The 23,634-nt window shown below is 38.8% G+C and overlaps 1 protein-coding gene across 3 annotated transcripts in view; it reads right to left on the bottom strand.

The window, feature by feature from the left end:
- LOC124278108 (protein odd-skipped-related 2-like) overlaps positions 1–20,697 on the bottom strand; it is a 43,458-nt gene extending 22,761 nt beyond the window's left edge. For 2 of the 3 annotated variants that reach the window (XM_046713854.1, XM_046713855.1), the window contains exons 1-3: positions 20,349–20,697; positions 14,430–14,710; positions 13,608–13,758 (exon numbers count right to left, since the gene is read on the bottom strand). In XM_046713854.1, the coding sequence (XP_046569810.1) occupies positions 13,608–13,758; positions 14,430–14,691 (413 nt within the window). In that variant the 5' untranslated portion in view covers positions 14,692–14,710; positions 20,349–20,697. The remainder of the gene's footprint in view (positions 1–13,607; positions 13,759–14,429; positions 14,711–20,348) is intronic. The other variant, XM_046713856.1, reaches the window with a different exon arrangement.
- Between the last annotated feature and the right edge of the window lie 2,937 nt (positions 20,698–23,634).

The raw sequence follows: 23,634 nt of genomic DNA, 5'->3' as shown, positions 1-23,634 counted from the left end.
GTGTGTACGAGGGCAAACACTGTGTATAATACACTGCATACTGTGTGTAAGAGGGCAAACGCTGTGTATAATACATTGTATAATGTGTGTACGAGGGCAAACACTGTGTATAATATATTGTGTAATGTCTGTACGCGGGCAAACACGGTGTATAAGAAGCTACATACTCCTTTTACTAGGACACACTGTGTATAATACATTATATACTGTATCAGGATCGCACGCGCTGTGTGTAAACCATTAAATATTGTGTGTAGGTGGGCACACACTGTGTATAATGCATTACATACTGTGTGTAGGACGGCACAAACTGTGTATAATACATTACATATTGTGTGTAGGACGGCAGACACTGTGTATAACAAATTACATGCGTGCAGTAGGTAAGACATTATGTATAATTACTTATTGTGTGTAGAAGGGAACACACTGTGTATAATACATTACATACTGTGTGTAGGAGGACACACGCTGTGTATAATACATTATTTACTGTGTGTCGAAGGGAACACACTGTGTATGATACATTACATACTGTGTGTAGGAGGACACACGCTGTGTATAATACATTACTTACTGTGTGTCGAAGGGAACACACCGTGTATGATACATTACATACTGCGTGTAGGACGACACACGCTGTGTATAATACATTACTTACTGTGTGTCGAAGGGTACATGCTGTGTATAATACATTACATACTGTGTGTAGGACGGCAGACTGTGTTTATCACATTGCTTACTATGTGTAGGACGGCACACACTATGTATAATACATTACTTACTGTGTATAGGACGGCACACACTGTGTGTAACAAATTACCTACTGTGTGTAGGACGGCACACACTGTGTATTATACATTATTTACTGTTTGTAGGACGGCAGACACTGTGTATAACAAATTACATACTGTGTATAGGACGACACACGCTGTGTATAATACATTACCTACTGTGTGTAGTAGGGTAAACGCTGTGTATAATACATTACATACTGTGTGTACGAGGGCAAACACTGTGTATAATACATTACATACTGTGTGTACGAGGGCAAACACTGTGTATAATACATTACATACTGTGTGTACGAGGGCAAACACTGTGTATAAGAAGCTACATACTCCTTTTGCTAGGACACACTGTGTATAATACATTATATACTGCATCAGGATCGCACGCGCTGTGTGTAAACCATTAAATATTGTGTGTAGGTGGGAACACACTGTGTATAATACATTATTACCCACGTGGTCAACGTATGGGTAGTTGCATACTAATCTCGTACGTCACACGAGTGTCGTATCGCGTTGACCTGTGTCGTAACGACTTGACCTGAGATTCTAACGAATTGATTGGATAACCGATGACCTCTCAATTAGGTCACATTCTGACGTAACTATTTTTTCATTCATAACAAACACGTGAATCCATTCATTCTACAACTTAATGCATTGTGGGAATGTAAACATCGCGAACGTTGCCGTGTCGCTGTTTAATTGTGAGTCGAACTGAGACATTATACCTGTCGAAAAACGTAAACGCAATGCTTCCACCAGTGATGTTAGCCGAATGAAGCAACTGCAAACCAAGAAACGGGGTGCTACGGAGTAGTTTACTATAGGAGGCTGTACAAGGCGATGACAACCGACATGCATCGTGACGTCGGTTACCAAGGCAGTGACGTCATTACAGTGACGTCATGCAAATATTGTACAACAGTACAAAACTCTTCCGCAACCTCTTTATGAAACCGGTTTCGGTTTGAAACCAAAATATTAACAAAAAATACGCTATTTTGTCAATTTAATGCATGTAAGAAGTGGGTAATAAATAAAATACCACACTCGGTCTCATTACATTCGAATTATACGAAACTCGTGACCTTCCTATGGTATCTGACCTCGCTTTCGCTCGGTCAGATACCATAGGAAGGACACTCGTTTCGTATAATTCATATGTAATGAGACCTCGTGTAGTATTCTCTATTTACATACTGTGTGTAGGAGGGCACACACTGTGTATAATACATTACTTACTGGGTGTAGGACGGCACAAACTGTGTATAATACATTACATACTGTGTGTAGGACGGCAGACACTGTGTATAACAAATTACATGCGTGCAGTAGTTAAGACATTATGTATAATTACATATTGTGTGTAGAAGGGAACACACTGTGTATGATACATTACATACTGTGTGTAGGAGGACACACGCTGTGTATAATACATTATTTACTGTGTCGAAGGGAACACACCGTGTATGATACATTACATACTGTGTGTAGGAGGACACACGCTGTGTATAATACATTACTTACTGTGTGTAGGACGACACACACTGTGTATAACACATTGCCTACTGTGTGTAGGACGGCACACTCTGAGTATAATACATTACATACATTGTGTAGGAGGGGACACACTGTGTTTAATACATTACTTACTGTGTATAGGACGGCACACACTGTGTGTAACAAATTACCTACTGTGTGTAGGACGGCACACACTATGTATAATACATTATTTACTGTTTGTAGGACGGCAGACACTGTGTATAAGAAATTACATACTGTGTATAGGACGACACACGCTGTGTATAATACATTACCTACTGTGTGTAGTAGGGTAAACGCTGTGTATAATACATTACATACTGTGTGTACGAGGGCAAACACTGTGTATAATACATTACATACTGTGTGTAGGACGGCAGACACTGTGTATAACAAATTATATGCGTGCAGTAGGTAAGACATTATGTATAATTACATATTGTGTATAGAAGGGAACACACTGTGTATGATACATTACATACTGTGTGTAGGAGGACACACACTGTGTATGATACATTACATACTGTGTGTAGGAGGACACACGCTGTGTATGATACATTATTTACTGTGTCGAAGGGAACACACCGTGTATGATACATTACATACTGTGTGTAGGAGGACACACGCTGTGTATAATATATTACTTACTGTGTGTAGGACGACACACACTGTGTATAACACATTGCCTACTGTGTGTAGGACGGCACACTCTGAGTATAATACATTACATACATTGTGTAGGAGGGGACACACTGTGTTTAATACATTATTTACTGTGTGTAGGACGGCAGACACTGTGTTTAACACATTACTTACTGTGTATAGGACGGCACACACTGTGTGTAACAAATTACCTACTGTGTGTAGGACGGCACACTCTGAGTATAATACATTATTTACTGTTTGTAGGACGGCAGACACTGTGTATAAGAAATTACATACTGTGTATAGGACGACACACGCTGTGTATAATACATTACCTACTGTGTGTAGTAGGGTAAACGCTGTGTATAATACATTACATACTGTGTGTACGAGGGCAAACACTGTGTATAATACATTACATACTGTGTGTAGGACGGCAGACACTGTGTATAACAAATTACATGCTTGCAGTAGGTAAGATATTATGTATAATTACATATTGTGTGTAGAAGGGAACACACCGTGTATGACACATTACATACTGTGTGTAGGACGACACACGCTGTGTATAATACATTACTAACTGTGTGTCGAAGGGTACACGCTGTGTATAATACACTGCCTACTGTGTGTAGGACCGCACACACTGGGTATAATACATTACATACGTTGTGTAGGAGGGGACACACTGTGTATAATACATTACTTACTGTGTACAGGACGGCACACACTGTGTGTAACAAATTACCTACTGTGTGTAGGACGGCACACACTGTGTATAACACATTGCATACTGTGTGTAGGACGGCACACACTGTGTTTAATACATTACATACTGTGTGTAGGACGGCACACACTGTGTACAACACATTACATACTGTGTATAGGACGGCACACACTGTGTATTACAAATTATCTACTGTGTGTAGGAGGGCACACACTGTGTGTAATATATTTCTTACTGTGTGTAGGACGACAGACACTGTGTATAACACATTGCATACTGTGTGTAGGACTCCACGCACTGTGTATAAAATGTTAAATACTCTGTGTAGAACCACACACACGGTGTAGGATACATTGCATACTGTGTGTAGGACGGCACACACTGTGTATAATACATTACATACTGTGTGTAGGATGGCACACACTGTGTACAACACATTACATACTGTGTATAGCACGGCACACACTGTGTATAACAAATTACCTATAGCTACTGTGTGTAGGAGGGCACACACTGTGTATAATACATTACTTACTGTGTGTAGGACGGCACACATAGTGTGTAACACATTACCTACTTTGTGTAGGACGGCACACACTGTGTGTAATGCATTTCCTACTGTACACACTGTGTATAGAGTACAGTGTGTATAAAACTGTACATGTGGTGCATATGACGGTGTACAGTGTGTATAAATCTCTGCATACTGCATATTGAATTTGACACTTTGTGTGTAAGACGGGAGAACTGTGAACGTCGTGGTCTGGTATACATTAAACGCCATAAGAAACGTTACCCTCCTATCTTTATGAATTACTGAAAAACTATCAAAGATATGTTAGAAGGTATTAGGTTACAGGAAAGTTTAACAACACAGCTTTATGCAAATCACAAGAACAAATTCTCAAATGCATTCATATTTAGGTGAAATGCATTTTTTTCAGAAGAGTTAAATTGTCCTATATTCGTCCATGCCGAAATAAACCAATGACAGTGATTTAGATGTCTAGAGGAAATGTTGAAATACAATCCTGCTTTGAGGCACAGATAAACCATTTAAAGTCACCATTTTTCAACTATTAAAACAAGAAACAACTGTTGTAGAGTGTGTAACAGTGTATAATCATTCCTATGATTTCAGGCTTTTAAAATATTTTCTGGTGATTTGCATTAGTGAAAACAAGTAAAACGTGTCTTTGATATTGTGAAAAATTGTTTAGGAACATCTAAAATGATCTTTGTTAACAATTTTGCTGTGCAAAGTAACGTTTTTCTATTTTCTGTTTACACACAGCAATATCAATCGCCGAAACGCAGCAATAGTCAAGCAGTATTTGCATCCATTTCACATGTAGAATTATTCTAAAGGGTATGAAGAGGGATTAGAATACATTATATGATACACAAGTACGATAAATATGCCACGATTAACAGCTGAAGAGAGAGATAGAGCCATTGGGATGGTGCAGATGGGGTCGACATACAATGCTGTTGCCACCATATCACGGTTATAAGACTTATTCAGGGCTTCAGACAGACTGGGGTCACCGTAGACAGACCAAGAAATGGACGTCCACGCATCACAACGCCAGCTGAAGATAGGTACCTCCGTCATTAAGTAAGGAGGGTAACGTTTCTTTGGGCGTTTAGTGTATATTGTAGATAGGACGGTCCACGTAGTCAATAAGAGTGAAATACTACGTATATGACGGTACACAAGATCAACGTTTGAATTTAGATAATATGTATAGTTCACACCGCTTATGAGACGGTACAGACTGTGTATAAGACGGTACACACCTTTTTTTCAGCGTCTGACGACAGGAAGACACACACCATGTACAACACTGACCATATTGTGTTTGGGATGACAAACACTAATAAGTATGACATTGTATATGTATAGAGGATACTAAACGACCTTCCTTGTAATACCAATTCTATTAAACAAGTTAATGATTTGATACTAAATCTGTCACGAGTTTAATAAAAGTGGTATTTCACGGAAGCGAGTTTAGTATTTTGTTTATTATTCTAGAAACTGCCTACAATGTGATGACTCTTATATCAATTTTCCGCGAGTCAAACAAGGTCTAATAAGACTGCGACAGAGGTATTAGGATTGTGACGTCCGATACGCAATATGTAACTTTAACCAATATGACATATTGTGTATGGGGCGGTAAAGTCCGTGTATGTGACAGTATATATTGTATATATGATGGTAAAGTCTGTGTATGTGACAGTATATATTGTATATAGGATGGTAAAGTCTGTGCATGTGACAGTATATATTGTATATATGATGGTAAAGTCTGTGTATGTGACAGTATATATTGTATATAGGATGGTAAAGTCTGTGTATGTGACAGTATATATTGTATATAGGATGGTAAAGTCTGTGTATGTGACAGTATATATTGTATATAGGATGGTAAAGTCTGTGCATGTGACAGTATATATTGTATATAGGATGGTAAAGTCTGTGCATGTGACAGTATATATTGTATATATGATGGTAAAGTCTGTGTATGTGACAGTATATATTGTATATAGGATGGTAAAGTCTGTGTATGTGACAGTATATATTGTATATAGGATGGTAAAGTCTGTGTATGTGACAGTATATATTGTATATAGGATGGTAAAGTCTGTGTATGTGACAGTATATATTGTATATAGGATGGTAAAGTCTGTGTATGTGACAGTATATATTGTGTATAGGACGGTAAAATCTGTGTATCTGACAGTACATATTGTGTATAGGACAGGTAAAAGTCCGTGTATGTGACAGTACATATTGTGTATAGGACAGTAAAAGTCTGTGTAAGTGACAGTACATATTGTGTATAGGACAGTAAAGTCCGTGTATGTGACAGTACATATATTGTATATACGGATAAAAGTCTGTGTATGTGACAGCATTATATGTGACAGTATATATTGTATATAGGATGGTAAAGTCTGTGTATGTGACAGTATATATTGTATATAGGATGGTAAAGTCTGTGTATGTGACAGTATATATTGTATATAGGATGGTAAAGTCTGTGCATGTGACAGTATATATTGTATATAGGATGGTAAAGTCTGTGTATGTGACAGTATATATTGTATATAGGATGGTAAAGTCTGTGTATGTGACAGTATATATTGTATATAGGATGGTAAAGTCTGTGTATGTGACAGTATATATTGTATATAGGATGGTAAAGTCTGTGTATGTGACAGTATATATTGTATATAGGATGGTAAAGTCTGTGCATGTGACAGTATATATTGTATATAGGATGGTAAAGTCTGTGTATGTGACAGTATATATTGTGTATAGGACGGTAAAGTCTGTGTATGTGACAGTACATATTGTTTATAGGAAGGTAAAGTCCGTGTAAGTGACAGTACATATTGTGTATAGGATGGTAAAATCTGTGTATCTGACAGTACATATTGTGTATAGGACGGTAAAGTCCGTGTATGTGACAGTACATATTGTGTATAGGACGGTAAAGTCTGTGTAAGTGACAGTACATATTGTGTATAGGACGGTAAAGTCCGTGTATGTGACAGTACATATCATATTGTGTATACGACGGTAAAGTCTGTGTATGTGACAGTATATATTGTATATAGGATGGTAAAGTCTGTGTATGTGACAGTATATATTGTATATAGGATGGTAAAGTCTGTGTATGTGACAGTATATATTGTGTATAGGATGGTAAAGTCTGTGCATGTGACAGTATATATTGTATATAGGATGGTAAAGTCTGTGTATGTGACAGTATATATTGTATATATGATGGTAAAGTCTGTGTATGTGACAGTATATATTGTATATATGATGGTAAAGTCTGTGTATGTGACAGTATATATTGTATATAGGATGGTAAAGTCTGTGTATGTGACAGTATATATTGTATATAGGATGGTAAAGTCTGTGCATGTGACAGTATATATTGTATATAGGATGGTAAAGTCTGTGTATGTGACAGTACATATTGTGTATAGGACGGTAAAGTCTGTGTATGTGACAGTACATATTGTTTATAGGAAGGTAAAGTCCGTGTAAGTGACGGTACATATTGTGTATAGGATGGTAAAATCTGTGTATCTGACAGTACATATTGTGTATAGGACAGTAAAGACCGTGTATGTGACAGTACATATTGTGTATAGGACGGTAAAGTCTGTGTAAGTGACAGTACATATTGTGTATAGGACGGTAAAGTCCGTGTATGTGACAGTACATATCATATTGTGTATACGACGGTAAAGTCTGTGTATGTGACAGTATATATTGTATATATGATGGTAAAGTCTGTGTATGTGACAGTATATATTGTATATAGGATGGTAAAGTCTGTGTATGTGACAGTATATATTGTATATAGGATGGTAAAGTCTGTGTATGTGACAGTATATATTGTATATAGGATGGTAAAGTCTGTGTATGTGACAGTATATATTGTATATAGGATGGTAAAAAGTCTGTATGTGACAGTATATATATTGTATATATGATGGTAAAGTCTGTGTATGTGACAGTATATATTGTATATAGGATGGTAAAGTCTGTGTATGTGACAGTATATATTGTATATAGGATGGTAAAGTCTGTGTATGTGACAGTATATATTGTGTATAGGACGGTAAAGTCCGTGTATGTGACAGTACATATTGTTTATAGGAAGGTAAAGTCCGTGTAAGTGACGGTACATATTGTGTATAGGATGGTAAAATCTGTGTATCTGACAGTACATATTGTGTATAGGACAGGTAAAAGTCCGTGTATGTGACAGTACATATTGTGTATAGGACAGGTAAAGTCTGTGTATGTGACAGTACATATTGTGTATGGGACAGTAAAAGTCCGTGTATGTGACAGTACATATCATATTGTATACGGACAGTAAAGTCTGTGTATGTGACAGTATATATTGTATATAGGATGGTAAAGTCTGTGTATGTGACAGTATATATTGTATATAGGATGGTAAAAGTCTGTGTATGTGACAGTATATATTGTATATAGGATGGTAAAGTCTGTGCATGTGACAGTATATATTGTATATAGGATGGTAAAGTCCGTGCATGTGACAGTATATATTGTATATATGATGGTAAAGTCTGTGTATGTGACAGTATATATTGTATATATAGGATGGTAAAATCTGTCTGTGTATGTGACAGCACATATTGTATAGAGGATGGTAAAGTCTGTGTATGTGACAGTATATATTGTATATAGGATGGTAAAGTCTGTGCATGTGACAGTATATATTGTATATAGGATGGTAAAAGTCTGTGTATGTGACAGTATATATTGTGTATAGGACAGTAAAAGTCTGTGTATGTGACAGTACATATTGTTTATAGGAAGGTAAAGTCCGTGTAAGTGACAGTACATATTGTGTATAGGATGGTAAAATCTGTGTATCTGACAGTACATATTGTGTATAGGACGGTAAAAGTCCGTGTATGTGACAATACATATTGTGTATAGGACAGTAAAGTCTGTGTATGTGACAGTACATATTGTGTATAGGACGTAAAAGTCCGTGTATGTGACAATTATATCATATTGTGTATACGACGGTAAAGTCCAGTCTGTGTATGTGACAGTATATATATGTATATAGGGATGGTAAAGTCCGTGTACGTGACAGTATATATTGTATATAGGATGGTAAAGTCTGTGTATGTGACAGTATATATTGTATATAGGATGGTAAAAGTCTGTGCATGTGACAGTATATATAGGATGGTAAAGTCTGTGCATGTGACAGTATATATTGTATATATGATGGTAAAGTCTGTGTATGTGACAGCATATATTGTATATACGATGTAAAGTCTGTGTATGTGACAGTATATATTGTATAGGGATGGTAAAGTCTGTGTATGTGACAGTATATATTGTATATAGGATGGTAAAAGTCTGTGCATGTGACAGTATATATTGTATATATGGATGGTAAAGTCTGTGTATGTGACAGTACATATTATGTGTATAGGACAGTAAAGTCTGTGTATGTGACAGTACATATTGTTTATAGGAAGGTAAAAAGTCCGTGTAAGTGACGGTACATATTGTGTATAGGATGGTAAAATCTGTGTATCTGACAGTTACATATTGTGTATAGGACAGTAAAGAATCGTGTATGTGACAGTACATATTGTGTATAGGACAGTAAAAGTCTGTGTAAGTGACAGTACATATTGTGTATAGGACAGTAAAAGTCCGTGTATGTGACAGTACATATCATATTGTGTGTATACGACAGTAAAGTCTGTGTATGTGACAGTATATATTGTATATAGGATGGTAAAGTCTGTGTATGTGACAATTACATATATATGTATATAGGATGGTAAAGTCTGTGTATGTGACAGTATATATTGTATATAGGATGGTAAAAGTCGTTGTATGTGACAGTATATATTGTATATAGGATGGTAAAAAGTCTGTGTGATGTGACAGTATATATTGTATATAGGATGGTAAAGTCTCTGTGTATGTGACAATATACATATTGTGTATAGGACAGTAAAAGTCTGTGTATGTGACAGTACATATTGTTTATAGGAAGGTAAAAAGTCTGTGTATGTGACAGTACATATTGTATATAGGATGGTAAAGTCTGTGTATGTGACTGTACATACATAGTGTATAGGACAGTAAAAAAGTCTGTGTATGTGACAGTACATATTTTGTGTATAGGACAGTAAAGTCTGTGTATGTGACAGTACATATTGTGTATAGGACGGTAAAGTCTGTGTAAATGACAGAACATATTGTGTATAGGGTGGTAAAGTCTGTGTATGTGACAGTACATATTGTGTATAGGACGGTAAAGTCTCTGTGTAAGTGACAGTACATATTGTGTATAGGATGGTAAAGTCTGTGTATGTGACAGTACATATCATATTGTGTATAGGACAGGTAAAGTCTGTGTAAAGTGACAGTACATATTGTGTATAGGACAGTAAAGTCCGTGTATGTGACAGTTACATATTGTGTATAGGACAGTAAAGTCTGTGTATGTGACAGTACATATTGTGTATAGGACAGTAAAGTCCGTGTATGTGACAGTATTATCATGTTGTGCATAGGACAGTAAAAATCCGTGTATGTGACAGTACATATTGTGCATAGGACGGTAAAATCTGTATATGTGACAGTACATATTGTTGATAGGACGGTAAAGTCTGTGTATGTGACAGTACATATCATATTGTGTATACGACGGTAAAGTCAGTGTAAGTGACAATACATATTGTGTATAGGACGGTAAAGTCCGTGTATGTGACAGTACATATTGTGTATACGACGGTAAAGTATGTGTATGTGACTGTACATATTGTGTATAGGACGGTAAAGTCTGTGTATGTGACTGTACATATTGTGCATAGGATGGTAAAGTCTGTGTATGTGACAGTACATATTGTGCATATGATGGTAAAATCCGTGTATGTGACAGTACATATTGTGCATAGGACGGTAAAGTCTGTGTCTGTGACAGTACATATTGTGCACAGGATGGTAAAGTCCGTGTATGTGACAGTACATATTGTGCATAGGACGGTAAAGTCTGTGTATGTGACAGTACATATTGTGTATAGGATGGTAAAGTCTGTGTATGTGACAGTACATATTGTGCATAGGACGGTAAAGTCTGTGTATGTGACAGTACATATTGTGTATAGGATGGTAAAGTCTGTGTATGTGACAGTACATATTGTGTATAGGACGGTAAAGTCTGTGTTAGTGACAGTTCATATTGTGTATAGGACGGTAAAGTCCGTGTATGTGACAGTACATATCATATTGTGTATACGACGGTAAAGTCAGTGTATGTGACAGTACATATTGTGTATAGGACAGTAAAGTCTGTGTATGTGACTGTACATATTGTGCATAGGATGGTAAAGTCCGTGTATGTGACAGTACATGCTGTGCATATGATGGTAAAATCCGTGTATGTGACAGTACATATTGTGCATAGGACGGTAAAGTCTGTGTATGTGACAGTACATATTGTGCATAGGATGGTAAAGTCCGTGTATGTGACAGTACATATTGTGCATAGGACGGTAAAGTCTGTGTATGTGACAGTACATATTGTGCATAGGATGGTAAAGTCCTCGTATGTGACAGTACATATTGTGTATAGGACGGTAAAGTCTGTGTATGTGACAGTACATATTGTGCATAGGACGGTAAAGTCTGTGTATGTGACAGTACATATTGTGTATAGGATGGTAAAGTCCGTGTCTGTGACAGTACATATTGTGTATAGGACGGTACAGTCTGTGTATGTGACAGTACATATTGTGTATAGGACAGTAAAGTCTGTGTATGTGACAGTACATATTGTGTATGTGTATGTGACAGCACATATTGTGTATAGGACGGTAAAGTCAGTGTATGTGACAGTACATATTGTGTATAGGACAGTAAAGTCTGTGCATGTGACAGTGCATATTATGTATAGGATGGTAAAGTCTGTGTATGTGACTACATATTGTGTATAGGACGGTAAAGTCTGTGTATGTGACAGTACATATTGTGCACAGGATGGTAAAGTCCGTGTATGTGACAGTACATATTGTGCATAGGACGGTAAAGTCTGTGTATGTGACAGTACATATTGTGTATAGGATAGTAAAGTCTGTGTATGTGACAGTACATATTGTGCATAGGACGGTAAAGTCTGTGTATGTGACAGTACATATTGTGTATAGGATGGTAAAGTCTGTGTATGTGACAGTACATATTGTGTATAGGACGGTAAAGTCTGTGTTAGTGACAGTTCATATTGTGTATAGGATGGTAAAGTCCGTGTATGTGACAGTACATATCATATTGTGTATACGACGGTAAAGTCTGTGTATGTGACAGTACATATTGTGTATAGGACGGTAAAGTCTGTGTATGTGACTGTACATATTGTGCATAGGATGGTAAAGTCCGTGTATGTGACAGTACATGCTGTGCATATGATGGTAAAATCCGTGTATGTGACAGTACATATTGTGCATAGGACGGTAAAGTCTGTGTATGTGACAGTACATATTGTGCATAGGATGGTAAAGTCCGTGTATGTGACAGTACATATTGTGCATAGGCCGGTAAAGTCTGTGTATGTGACAGTACATATTGTGCATAGGATGGTAAAGTCCTCGTATGTGACAGTACATATTGTGGATAGGACGGTAAAGTCTGTGTATGTGACAGTACATATTGTGCATAGGACGGTAAAGTCTGTGTATGTGACAGTACATATTGTGTATAGGATGGTAAAGTCCGTGTCTGTGACAGTACATATTGTGTATAGGACGGTACAGTCTGTGTATGTGACAGTACATATTGTGTATAGGACAGTAAAGTCTGTGTATGTGACAGTACATATTGTGTATGTGTATGTGACAGCACATATTGTGTATACGACGGTAAAGTCAGTGTATGTGACAGCACATATTGTGTATACGACAGTAAAGTCTGTGCATGTGACAGTGCATATTATGTATAGGATGGTAAAGTCTGTGTATGTGACTACATATTGTGTATAGGACGGTAAAGTCTGTGTATGTGACAGTACATATTGTGTATAGGACGGTAAAGTCTGTGTATGTGACTGTACATATTGTGTATAGGACGGTAAAGTCAGTGTATGTGACAGTACATATTGTGTATAGGACAGTAAAGTCTGTGTATGTGACAGTACATATTGTGTATAGGACTGCACACACCGAGTGTAAGACTGTGCAAACTGTACAGGACCGTACCCGCTGTAGGTAAATATATAATGTATTACATCGACGTATATATGAATGAAGACATGGACAAAGTTGAAGCATGAGACGTCAAGGAGTCGCGAAATGCATTACACAAGTACCTGACGCTGCAACAGTTTGCCATCACGTGACTTATTATCTGGGCATCCCTGTTCTTGTGCACTGAGTGAGTCCTGCAGTCATTTTCTTCAGACACTGATTTAGCCAGGTGAGCAAAGTCGAATCTTGCTTTCCTGTTTTCTTCGTCAAAACCTGCAAGCGAGTGGACCAAGTTCGATTAATATGTTTGTCATGGAAAAGGAATGAAGACTTCTACAAGTAATTAAGCGTTCAACAAACATATATATCATATGATACACTGTGTTGGGTTCAAAGTAACATTGTGCCATTCCAAACAGTACTTTTCTGAAACCTGTACATATATCAGTGGAAGAGTATGTTTAGTCGTTTCCTGGGAGTAGCAATGTAGCATAAGCTTCCCATCTGAAGGAGTGCGTCCATGTGTCAAGCCCTATTGTATATTATTATCGGTAGCAAGTCCCAAAACCTCTCATATAATCCTTTTAGTAATTCTTAGCCCCACGCAGAAGGTTTTCTTGCTGTTCAGTTCTGTTACATGGTGATTTATCCCATCATGTATGTCTATCCATATAACGATAGAGACAAACAGCAGCTTTCAACCTCATTCACTACTATTTACATCCGCTGGTCTAAAACACATTCCTCCTTTTGCTGTTTCATAACGAGACAAATTTTGAGGAATGCTATTTATGATAAAAAAAACACGTTTAGAGATCCCCCCAAAAAGATAAGGCGACACTGCAGAATATTTCTTATTAAGAAAACCTTTGTATGTTTGTATACTAGTATTTGATAGCGTACTGGGCGTTTGTAGAATCTTCTGTTAACTGAGAGGAGGCTACCTTGCTGGGCTGCATTGTAGGGTTTGGAAGATGCTGACAGGTCCATGGCCAGGGTGCCTGCTGAAGATGGTGGTGCCCGCCATTGAGACCAGGTGCTGACGGTGTAGCTGCTGACATACTGAGACGGTGCCGTGTAGAAACGCTGACCATGGAGGTCCGTATGTAACGAGGGTGTTGATGGAGTGGTAGTCCATGGGTAGATTGGCACAGGAACGCATAGAGATGGATACTGGGGAACCGGCATCGCTATCACACCTGCCATAATTCAGGCTTTTGGGAACCTTCAACAATGTCATTGTAAAATTAATAACGTCATGATATCGTCTACACATGAACCACGTATGGCAAGTGAACAGTACTGGGTATTTTATCTTGTCTTCTCCAAAATCTTGATATGTCGATGGAATATTTTAAACACACGTACCCATTTCCATTTCCATCGCAACTCGTGAAGTTAACGACTTGGAACTACGTAAGCGGTATTTATACCAAATACTTTGAAACGTTCGCGGTGATTTATTCAAAGATAATACCATGCAAGGCTGTTTTCGCCTAACTATACTCCTCACCAAAAGTTCAGCAACACAAATTACATTTTCTCATACATTTTCATTTATTGAAATTGCAAATCATGGGATGATGCAATAGAAAGGTGAAACATATGTACACACGATTAACAAAATGAAATGAAATGGTATTGAGCAATAATAGACTTACAAATCATCAAAAGCATGTACCCGTTAAACAGTCGTGCAACATGTGCTGCATTGATGGAGTAAAATGTTAACATTAAGGTTCAAGTCAGTTTTGGACAGTGAAGCAGTGTTCAGTAACGTGTATGACCACCATGAGCACAAATGCAAGCTTCTACACGTCTTTGCATTGACCAAATGAGCCTTTAAAGTTGCTGTGGTGGATTGATCTGCCATTCTCTCTGTAACGCCTGCTCAAGGTCATACAGAGTCTGGAGGTGAACATGGGCATGGTAAACACGACTTCCAATAATGTGCCAAGCATGTTCAATGGGATTCAGATCAAGTGACCTTGCAGACCAGTCCATATGTGTGATGTTGTTGATCTAAACAATATCGTTAACAACTCTTTCTCGGGCATTATCATCCATAAACGGGCAGCATCATCCATAAAAATGGAGTTAGGACCCGTTTGTTGTACCAGAGGAATGATCACAGGCAGGTTTACACCGATCAGGGTGCATGGGTGAAATGTGGAGAACATTCATGCCACACATTCTGCATGTTGGTTCTGAGGGTGGTTGTGTTCGGGTGATGTTGTCAATGTTATCAAATGATAAATCAATTTGACAGTCGCTAAAGGTTATGTATTCTTTGATTATGTACCTTTCAGTAACATGTCGGCAAAATCGCTATCGAGATTGATAAAGATATTACACTGAAAATACTTGTTGCTTAATGTTTTGTGAGGAGTACATATTTACATACATACATGAAAATAATGATACTAAAAGAAGGTCCTTTCCTCCCTAGTCAAGCTGACACACCTTGATATATTAAATACTGTTCAAAGCTACGCAAACCTGAACTCACCGACTCTCTCACTAACAGCCACTCGCTCGCTCTCTGATTCATTGAAAAAACTGATACAGGACATAGAATGATCCGCATGTGCCGAGTGTACATGGACAGGATCAGTCATAATGCACTGCATTTCTCGAAATAGAAATAATCATAATATGTGCAATACAAGTTCTTGTATTGATACTTATGTCTCTCCGTTTTTAACAAATCTCTAATTCTGCTTCGTCCTTGGTCTTAAGAATGATGTGAGATTGCTGATGAACATCAACATAACAGCCACGCCTGTATACGACCTGTTTCAAACAATGAAACAATCTGATGTATATCCATCCTTCAATAACTCCTCCTCAGTTACTAAATTTACACATCTATTAACACACCAGACATAGTCCATCTCCTCTGTGATACAGTTACAAACATGTATAAACGACGTCAATCATTATCTTAAATATTATACACTACTTGTATCTTAGTTTTAAATGTATTAATATTCTACTCTTTCATTCATTAACACTAGGGTGTGTGAATGTTAGGCATTGTAACAGCAGTACGAATGTACGTAACTATATTGTACTTCATTGTATTGTTTGTATTGTGTTAATGATATTGTGTGCAGGGTATCTGTATTCTGCATACTAGTATATGTGGGTATTCAATGTATGATTATAATACATGTATATTTATGTGTATGTATGTATGTGTGTATGTGTGTATGTATGTATGTATGTATGTATGTATGTATGTATGTATGTATGTATGTATGTATGTATGTATGTATGTATGTATGTATGTATGTATGTGTGTGTGTGTGTGTGTGTGTGTGTATGCGTGCGTATATTGGGTATGTATGTGTGTGTGTGCATGCATGCATATGTGTCTATGTGTGTATGTGGGTGCATGTGTGTATACGTGTATTAGGTCTGAATGTATGTGTGTGTGTATGCATGCATGCAAGCATGCATGTATGCGTGTATGCGTGTATGCGTATATTATGTGCGGTTGTATGCTGTTTTGTATATGTGATTTTATGTTTGTTTGTATGTATGTTTGTTGTATATATGTTATGTATGTATGCATACCTGTACGTGTTAACTTCAAATGTATACGATTTTACGTGTGCTGATATTTGTTGGTTCACAATGTTTTTATTGATTTTATATAGTCTCCCATAACCTAACGGGTGGTTTCTGTACTATTAACTTTTGTACAAAACGCATGCATTTTATGACAATGTACAGAAAGTGAGACTCAAATAAACATTATCTCTCTCTCTGTATTAATCATCGAGACAAAAAGTCGCTGTATGGAGCAAGTGGATCTCACAGAGCTAAAATGTTCTTTTATGTGAGGAAATAGTTTGTTAAGTTTCATGATGTAACGACATATGAAGCGCGGAGATACCTTGGATGGGTGACCATGTTTGTCAGCTTGACTCTTGAGAGTTTCTAGTTGCCTCACAACGAAGGAATGTGGTCCCACCTTAGGCAAGTGAGTTTGTTACAAATTGCCTCTGTTCAACCAGAAGAAAATGGGTTCCCGGTGGGGTGATTCATGTGACTATTAACCTTCTAGCGCCTTAAAGGCAGCTTGGGTTATCCGGGGTAATAATAATCAGATTGTGATTGTCATCACTTTGAGCGTTGCCCATGTGTGGTGGAAGTCAGCACTATACAAATACTCTTATTATTATTATTATTATTTATACAGATGAAATGGTCGATCTCACCATTTAATATTTTGTTTTTCCAAATGTCAATGATTGAATGAAATGATTTAAAAGCATTCTTGTGGTAAATAAGCCTACATGATCTTTTGTCTGATTAATCAGTGGTCGAAAGTTATTTTAACTTTATCATTGTTTTTGGATCCCGTTATATTTTGTGGAATACTTGAATGACATCACCAGCAAACAATAACATGATTATCTGGAAACAACTGCACCTACTGTTAAGGTGTAGTTGATGGTTCGCTCATAAACAAGGAGAATAACACAGGTGGTAACATAGAGCGCTGCCCAAGACCAGTCGGATGATATAAAAGTTATAACTTCTACCGCCTCGGTGGTGTAGTGGTTAGAGCGTCCGCCCGGAGAGCGGAAGGTCGCGGGGTCGATCCCCGACCGCGTCATACCAAAAGACGTTAAAATATGGTACTTGTTGGTCCCTGTCTGGCGCTCGGCATTAATGGGTACAACAAGGACTGGTCGGCTCGGAGTCAGTATAATGTGTCTGAGTAGGGTATTCATGCTTCACTGCGGCATGGTATCTCAATTGGCTAGCACTATAAAACCAGCTTCGGTCTGGGCTAGTACAAGCAGGCGCACATACACATACACACGCATGCACGTCGTCATATGAGCAAAATATTCTCAAGCACGACCTTAAACCCAATTTCACCTAACATCACCTAGTAACTTCTATGATTTAGGGAGCCAGTGAGTTAAGTCTTACGCCACCTTTAGCAATATTCCAGCAATATAACAGCGGAGGACACACATTATGCTTTCACACATTGTACCGATGTGTGGAATCGAACCAGGGTCTTTGGCGTCACGACCGACCGCTTTAACGATTAGGCTACCCCCTTTCCCTCTATGATTTAGAGACCGTACTTCATACTTGTGGTCATTTAGATCTAGAGAGACCATGTCTCATACATTGTGTGATCAGAAATAAACCCACATTTCATATGGTTATTCAGAGAGAGCACATCTCTTATCTATGGTGATTCAGAGTGAAAGCATCGCAAACCGCCGATTAAGAGAGACCATGTCTCAAACCTCTAGTGATTTAGGTACGCCCACACTCCCATCTACTAGAACTATCCAACGCAACACACGACCACCAACCCCTCACCCCGATCTGTGTGTGGTTTGTATGCCCATACCCTCTCTATCTGTGTGTGCCTTGTACGAACGTCAATACTCCTGCTTATTTGTGTGTGTCTGGTACGTCCATATTCTCCCTATCTGTGTGTGTCTGGTACGTCCATACCCTCCATATGTGTGTGTGGCTTGTACGGCCATATTCTCTCCATCTGTGTGATACCTAAAACGTATGACTGGCACGCCGCTAGCCACCTATCTGCGTAACAGGTAGTCTTATCTCTTTCGAAGTCATTACAAGCTTGCTTGTCGTGGGAAAACAATACCCTCCATTGTCCCCCTCCCTCCTCACTATCAATTCCGCCCCCCATTTCCCCCCTCGGTCACCCCACCGCTCCCTCCTCGTCTGTAACATATCGAATTCGGGGGGCGGGTACCCATTGCCCATTTTCGTGCGACCCAACTATACACTGCCTCGAGGGCCAAGTAAAGGCTGCGCTACCCAGATAAGTGGCGCTTCCGAAATACGAAATATTCAGTATGATAAAGTGGATCTGTTCCACATCAAAGGAACCTTTTCAGACATTGCATGGGCGTCCATGTGTGGCAATATGTTATATTGAGGGTTAATAAAGTATGTATATATAACATAAATTCTTGAGGTTTTGTCTAATATAGTCAATCATGTCTGAAAACTTTAATTTCACTGTGTTGCAACCTGATTACAACTTCATGTGGTTCAGCACATAACGTGACCAACAATAAAAGACAATGTATGTACTTCCATACATTGAGAAATATCTTATAACTATATCCAAAACACAACAGTAAGAATAATTACACAATTTCGTTTCTGCAGGTTTACTTCAATAAGAAAGAGTTCAGTTTCATATGATTTAAAATGTACGTCTGTGATGGCGACCAGAAGAGTTTAAACTGATACCTATATACACACAAAGCAGCCCCAGTGCATTTGTACGAAGAATAAAACCCGAAAGACTGCCGTGGTCGGACAATGAATATAACCAAATATTCATTAACCACGTTAATTAATCGTGTTGGTATCAGTGTATCTCTGTGCACAACGTAAGCAGGTGCTTGTTAAGCAATACACCACATGGACGAAAGGTACTGAGTTACATTGCAGATTGGCCGAAACGACTACATGACTAGGACATAAGACATGCGTTTACAGGACATTGTGGCTGCCGATGTCCTTAGAGCATAGAAATAAATCGCGTATTTTAAGGTCATCTTAACTGATAGCGTCATATTATCTAACCGACTTTACTGTAAGACAAGTTATTTGTACGTGATGTCCGACTTTCTCTCTCTACAATGTTCCAGCTGACAGTTATGGAAATGCTATATGAGAACTTAACCAAGTGGATAAAAAGCGATAAGATTTTCTGAATAATGTTTAACCAGGGAAGTTCTTTTATTGACTGCTTCTCGTCAAGTTTTTTTGGTAATGTAATACCTTCTTTCTCACAATAACTGCCTTTCGTTGATCAGTAGATTTGCATGCTGCTTACATACCTGTACTTCACTGTCGTCCAGAATAGCGTCCACAATAAATGCAGTAAATGGACATAGTAAGGAAAGGGTAGTGATGGCCTACTGTTCGGTCTGTTTGCTGTGGTAGGCAGTGCTGCCCCACGCCGCGTCTCGCTGTCAACTCTTCCCTGTCCCTCCACTAAAACAATGCAATTGGAATTCCACACTAGAAACATGATATGCCCGCTCATGAAAGTACAAGTGGCTGTCGGAGCCCGCAATTAATGTTTAATCAGAATACACGGTTGGGTCTGGCACGATATGACAGTGCAGGGGGATAGGCCGGGACCCCTCATTCTCCCTACGTCCATCCCGTCTGGCCCCACCCACTCCTCCTGACGTCAAGATAATGTGTGCTGGGCTCGTTGCATTCCTTATTTCAGTGGTCATACGACACGGTTAAACCCACCCAAAGTACTTTTCGTTACTGCGCATACCAACCTGATGCTTTTCCTTTTGTGGAAAAACGGATACAAGGAAGCACAATTAGTCCGGAAATCATGCTTTCCAGACAATACCCGTTAGGAACCTTTTCCAAAATACAGCGATCATTGTCATTTTAAATAATGTGGCCTATGTACCTAAAACATTTGTACCTTATAACAGTTTTAAGCATTTTTGTTTTCCTTTTCAGTTTAAACCATGTTCTCAGGTGGATTTTGCATTATAAACACTCGTGTGGTGTAATAAAACCATGTACATAGCAACGGAATTATTATGACAAGTTAAGAAAATTTATTGTGATAAATATTTATGATCTACTTTGGTAGTAGCAATTCCATTATACACAATGCAGTTTTGTTGATGCAGGGAATGACTCGTGATTCAGGGAATTGTGACACTGACACAGAATTCAATTAGTGGTGAAGTCTGAGACGAAATGCAATGACTTGGGAACGTGGTGCATCGAGATGGGAATACTGACACTTTTGATGCGTTAGTCAACTAGTGAAGACTACTGACGCGTTAGGCAATTAGTGGAGAATACTGATGTGTGTCAACTAGTGGGGAATACTGAACACGTGATTAAACGAGTGGAGAATATTGATGCGTGAGTCAACTGGTGGAGAATACTGATGTGTGTCAACTAGTGGGGAATACTGAACACGTGATTAAACGAGTGGAGAATATTGATGCGTGAGTCAACTGGTGGAGAATACTGATGTGTGTCAACTAGTGGGGAATACTGAACACGTGATTAAACGAGTGGAGAATATTGATGCGTGAGTCAACTGGTGGAGAATACTGATGTGTGTCAACTAGTGGAGAATACTGAACACGTGATTAAACGAGTGGAGAATATTGATGCGTGAGTCAACTGGTGGAGAATACTGATGTGTGTCAACTAGTGGGGAATACTGAACACGTGATTAAACGAGTGGAGAATATTGATGCGTGAGTAAACTGGTGGAGAATACTGATGTGTGTCAACTAGTGGAGAATACTGATGCGTGAGTCAACTAGTGGAGAATACTGATGCGTGAGTCAATAAGTGGAGAATACTGATGCGTGAGTCAACTAGTGGAGAATACTGATGCGTGAGTCAATTAGTGGAGAATACTGATGCGTGAGTCAACTAGTGGAGAATACTGATGCGTGAGTCAATTAGTGGAGAATACTGATGTGAGTCAACTAGTGGAGAATACTGATGCGTGAGTCAACTAGTGGAGAATACTGATGCGTGAGTCAATTAGTGGAGAATACTGATGTGTGTCAACTAGAGGAGAATACTGATGCGGGAGTCAACTAGTGGAGAATACTGATGTGTGTCAACTGGTGGATGGAGAATACTGATGCGTGATTAAAAGATTGGAGAATACTGATGCATAAGTCTACCAGTGGAGACTCGGGAATGATTAAACGAGATATGAATACTGACTCGTTTACTGCACGTTGCTGTACCCGCAATTAGGTGTTTGCACGTTTTCATGTGACCAGCATCTGGTCATTTACCAACGGATTCGTGTGTTCTTTTGAGTGCACAGGGTTGTATACTGTACACTAGGGGTTGTGACAACACTGAAAGAGACTGCACTCAAAGTTGACACAAAGATTTTTACAACCGGTCACAAGTGGGCTCGATTCCGGCATCTTATGCTCGCTGAATCACGAGCCTGGCGCCTTATACAGCTGGTCCCGCACGCCCCACATGCGTGATGCAGTAAGTTTAAATTATTGAGTCAACGACTTGGGAACTCTGGCGCAGGATGCAACAATATGAAATAGTGTAACAGGGTTCAAATACTTGGGATCTCCGGCGCAGGATGCAACAATATGGAATAGTGAAACAGGGTTCAAACACTTGGGATCTCTGGTGCAGGATGCAGCAATATGGAATAGTGAAACAGGGTTCAAATACTTGGGATCTCCGGCGCAGGATGCAACAATATGGAATAGTGAAACAGGATTCAAATACTTGGGATCTCTGGCGCAGGATGCAACAATATGGAATAGTGAAACAGGATTCAAATACTTGGGATCTCTGGCGCAGGATGCAACAATATGGAATAGTGAAACAGGATTCAAACACTTGGGATCTCTGGCGCAGGATGCAACAATATGCAATAGTGAAACAGGATACAAACACTTGAGATCTCTGGCGCAGGATGCAACAATATGGAATAGTGAAACAGGATTCAAACACTTGGGATCTCTGGCGCAGGATGCAACAATATGGAATAGTGTAACAGGATTCAAACACTTGGGATCTCCGGCGCAGGATGCAACAATATGCAATAGTGAAACAGGATTCAAACACTTGGGAGCTCCGGCGCGTGATACAACCATCTGGAAATACTAACACGTGAGCCTTCCCCGAAACGACCACCCCCACACCCCACACCCCACACGCCACACCCCACAATAACCCCCAACCCCACACCCGACCCCGTCTCCCTTTAAATACCTGGAATATTACCTTAATAGGTATGATTGAGATTTAAATACGTATATACATGCAGAATCACTGTTCATTGGGCCATGTATGGGCATATATAGCCTGTTGACTAGAACTTTGCGCACGTTAACAGCTGAGTGAAAGAGCTTTAGTGGGTTTAGCAGGCCAGTATCGCTGGCTTAAAAGCAGCCACTTAACAAGTATTTATTCACACTTGTTCTTGCAAGATCCACAATTTATAGGTAAAGTGGTTGGACAACAACTCGCCTCTTGAAGAAATTTTATCACAAGACAATATCTACACCCGTATATATAGTCCAGTAAGCGCTATACTATACTGACTTGCCATGCTAACTGTTAAGTTGTTTACCT

The sequence above is a fragment of the Haliotis rubra genome, unplaced genomic scaffold (assembly GCF_003918875.1).
Source record: "Haliotis rubra isolate DU_JTF1 unplaced genomic scaffold, ASM391887v1 Scf231, whole genome shotgun sequence".
In the NCBI taxonomy this organism is placed as follows: Eukaryota; Metazoa; Mollusca; class Gastropoda; order Lepetellida; family Haliotidae; genus Haliotis; species Haliotis rubra.
This window is presented reverse-complemented; position numbering and strand designations above follow the sequence as displayed.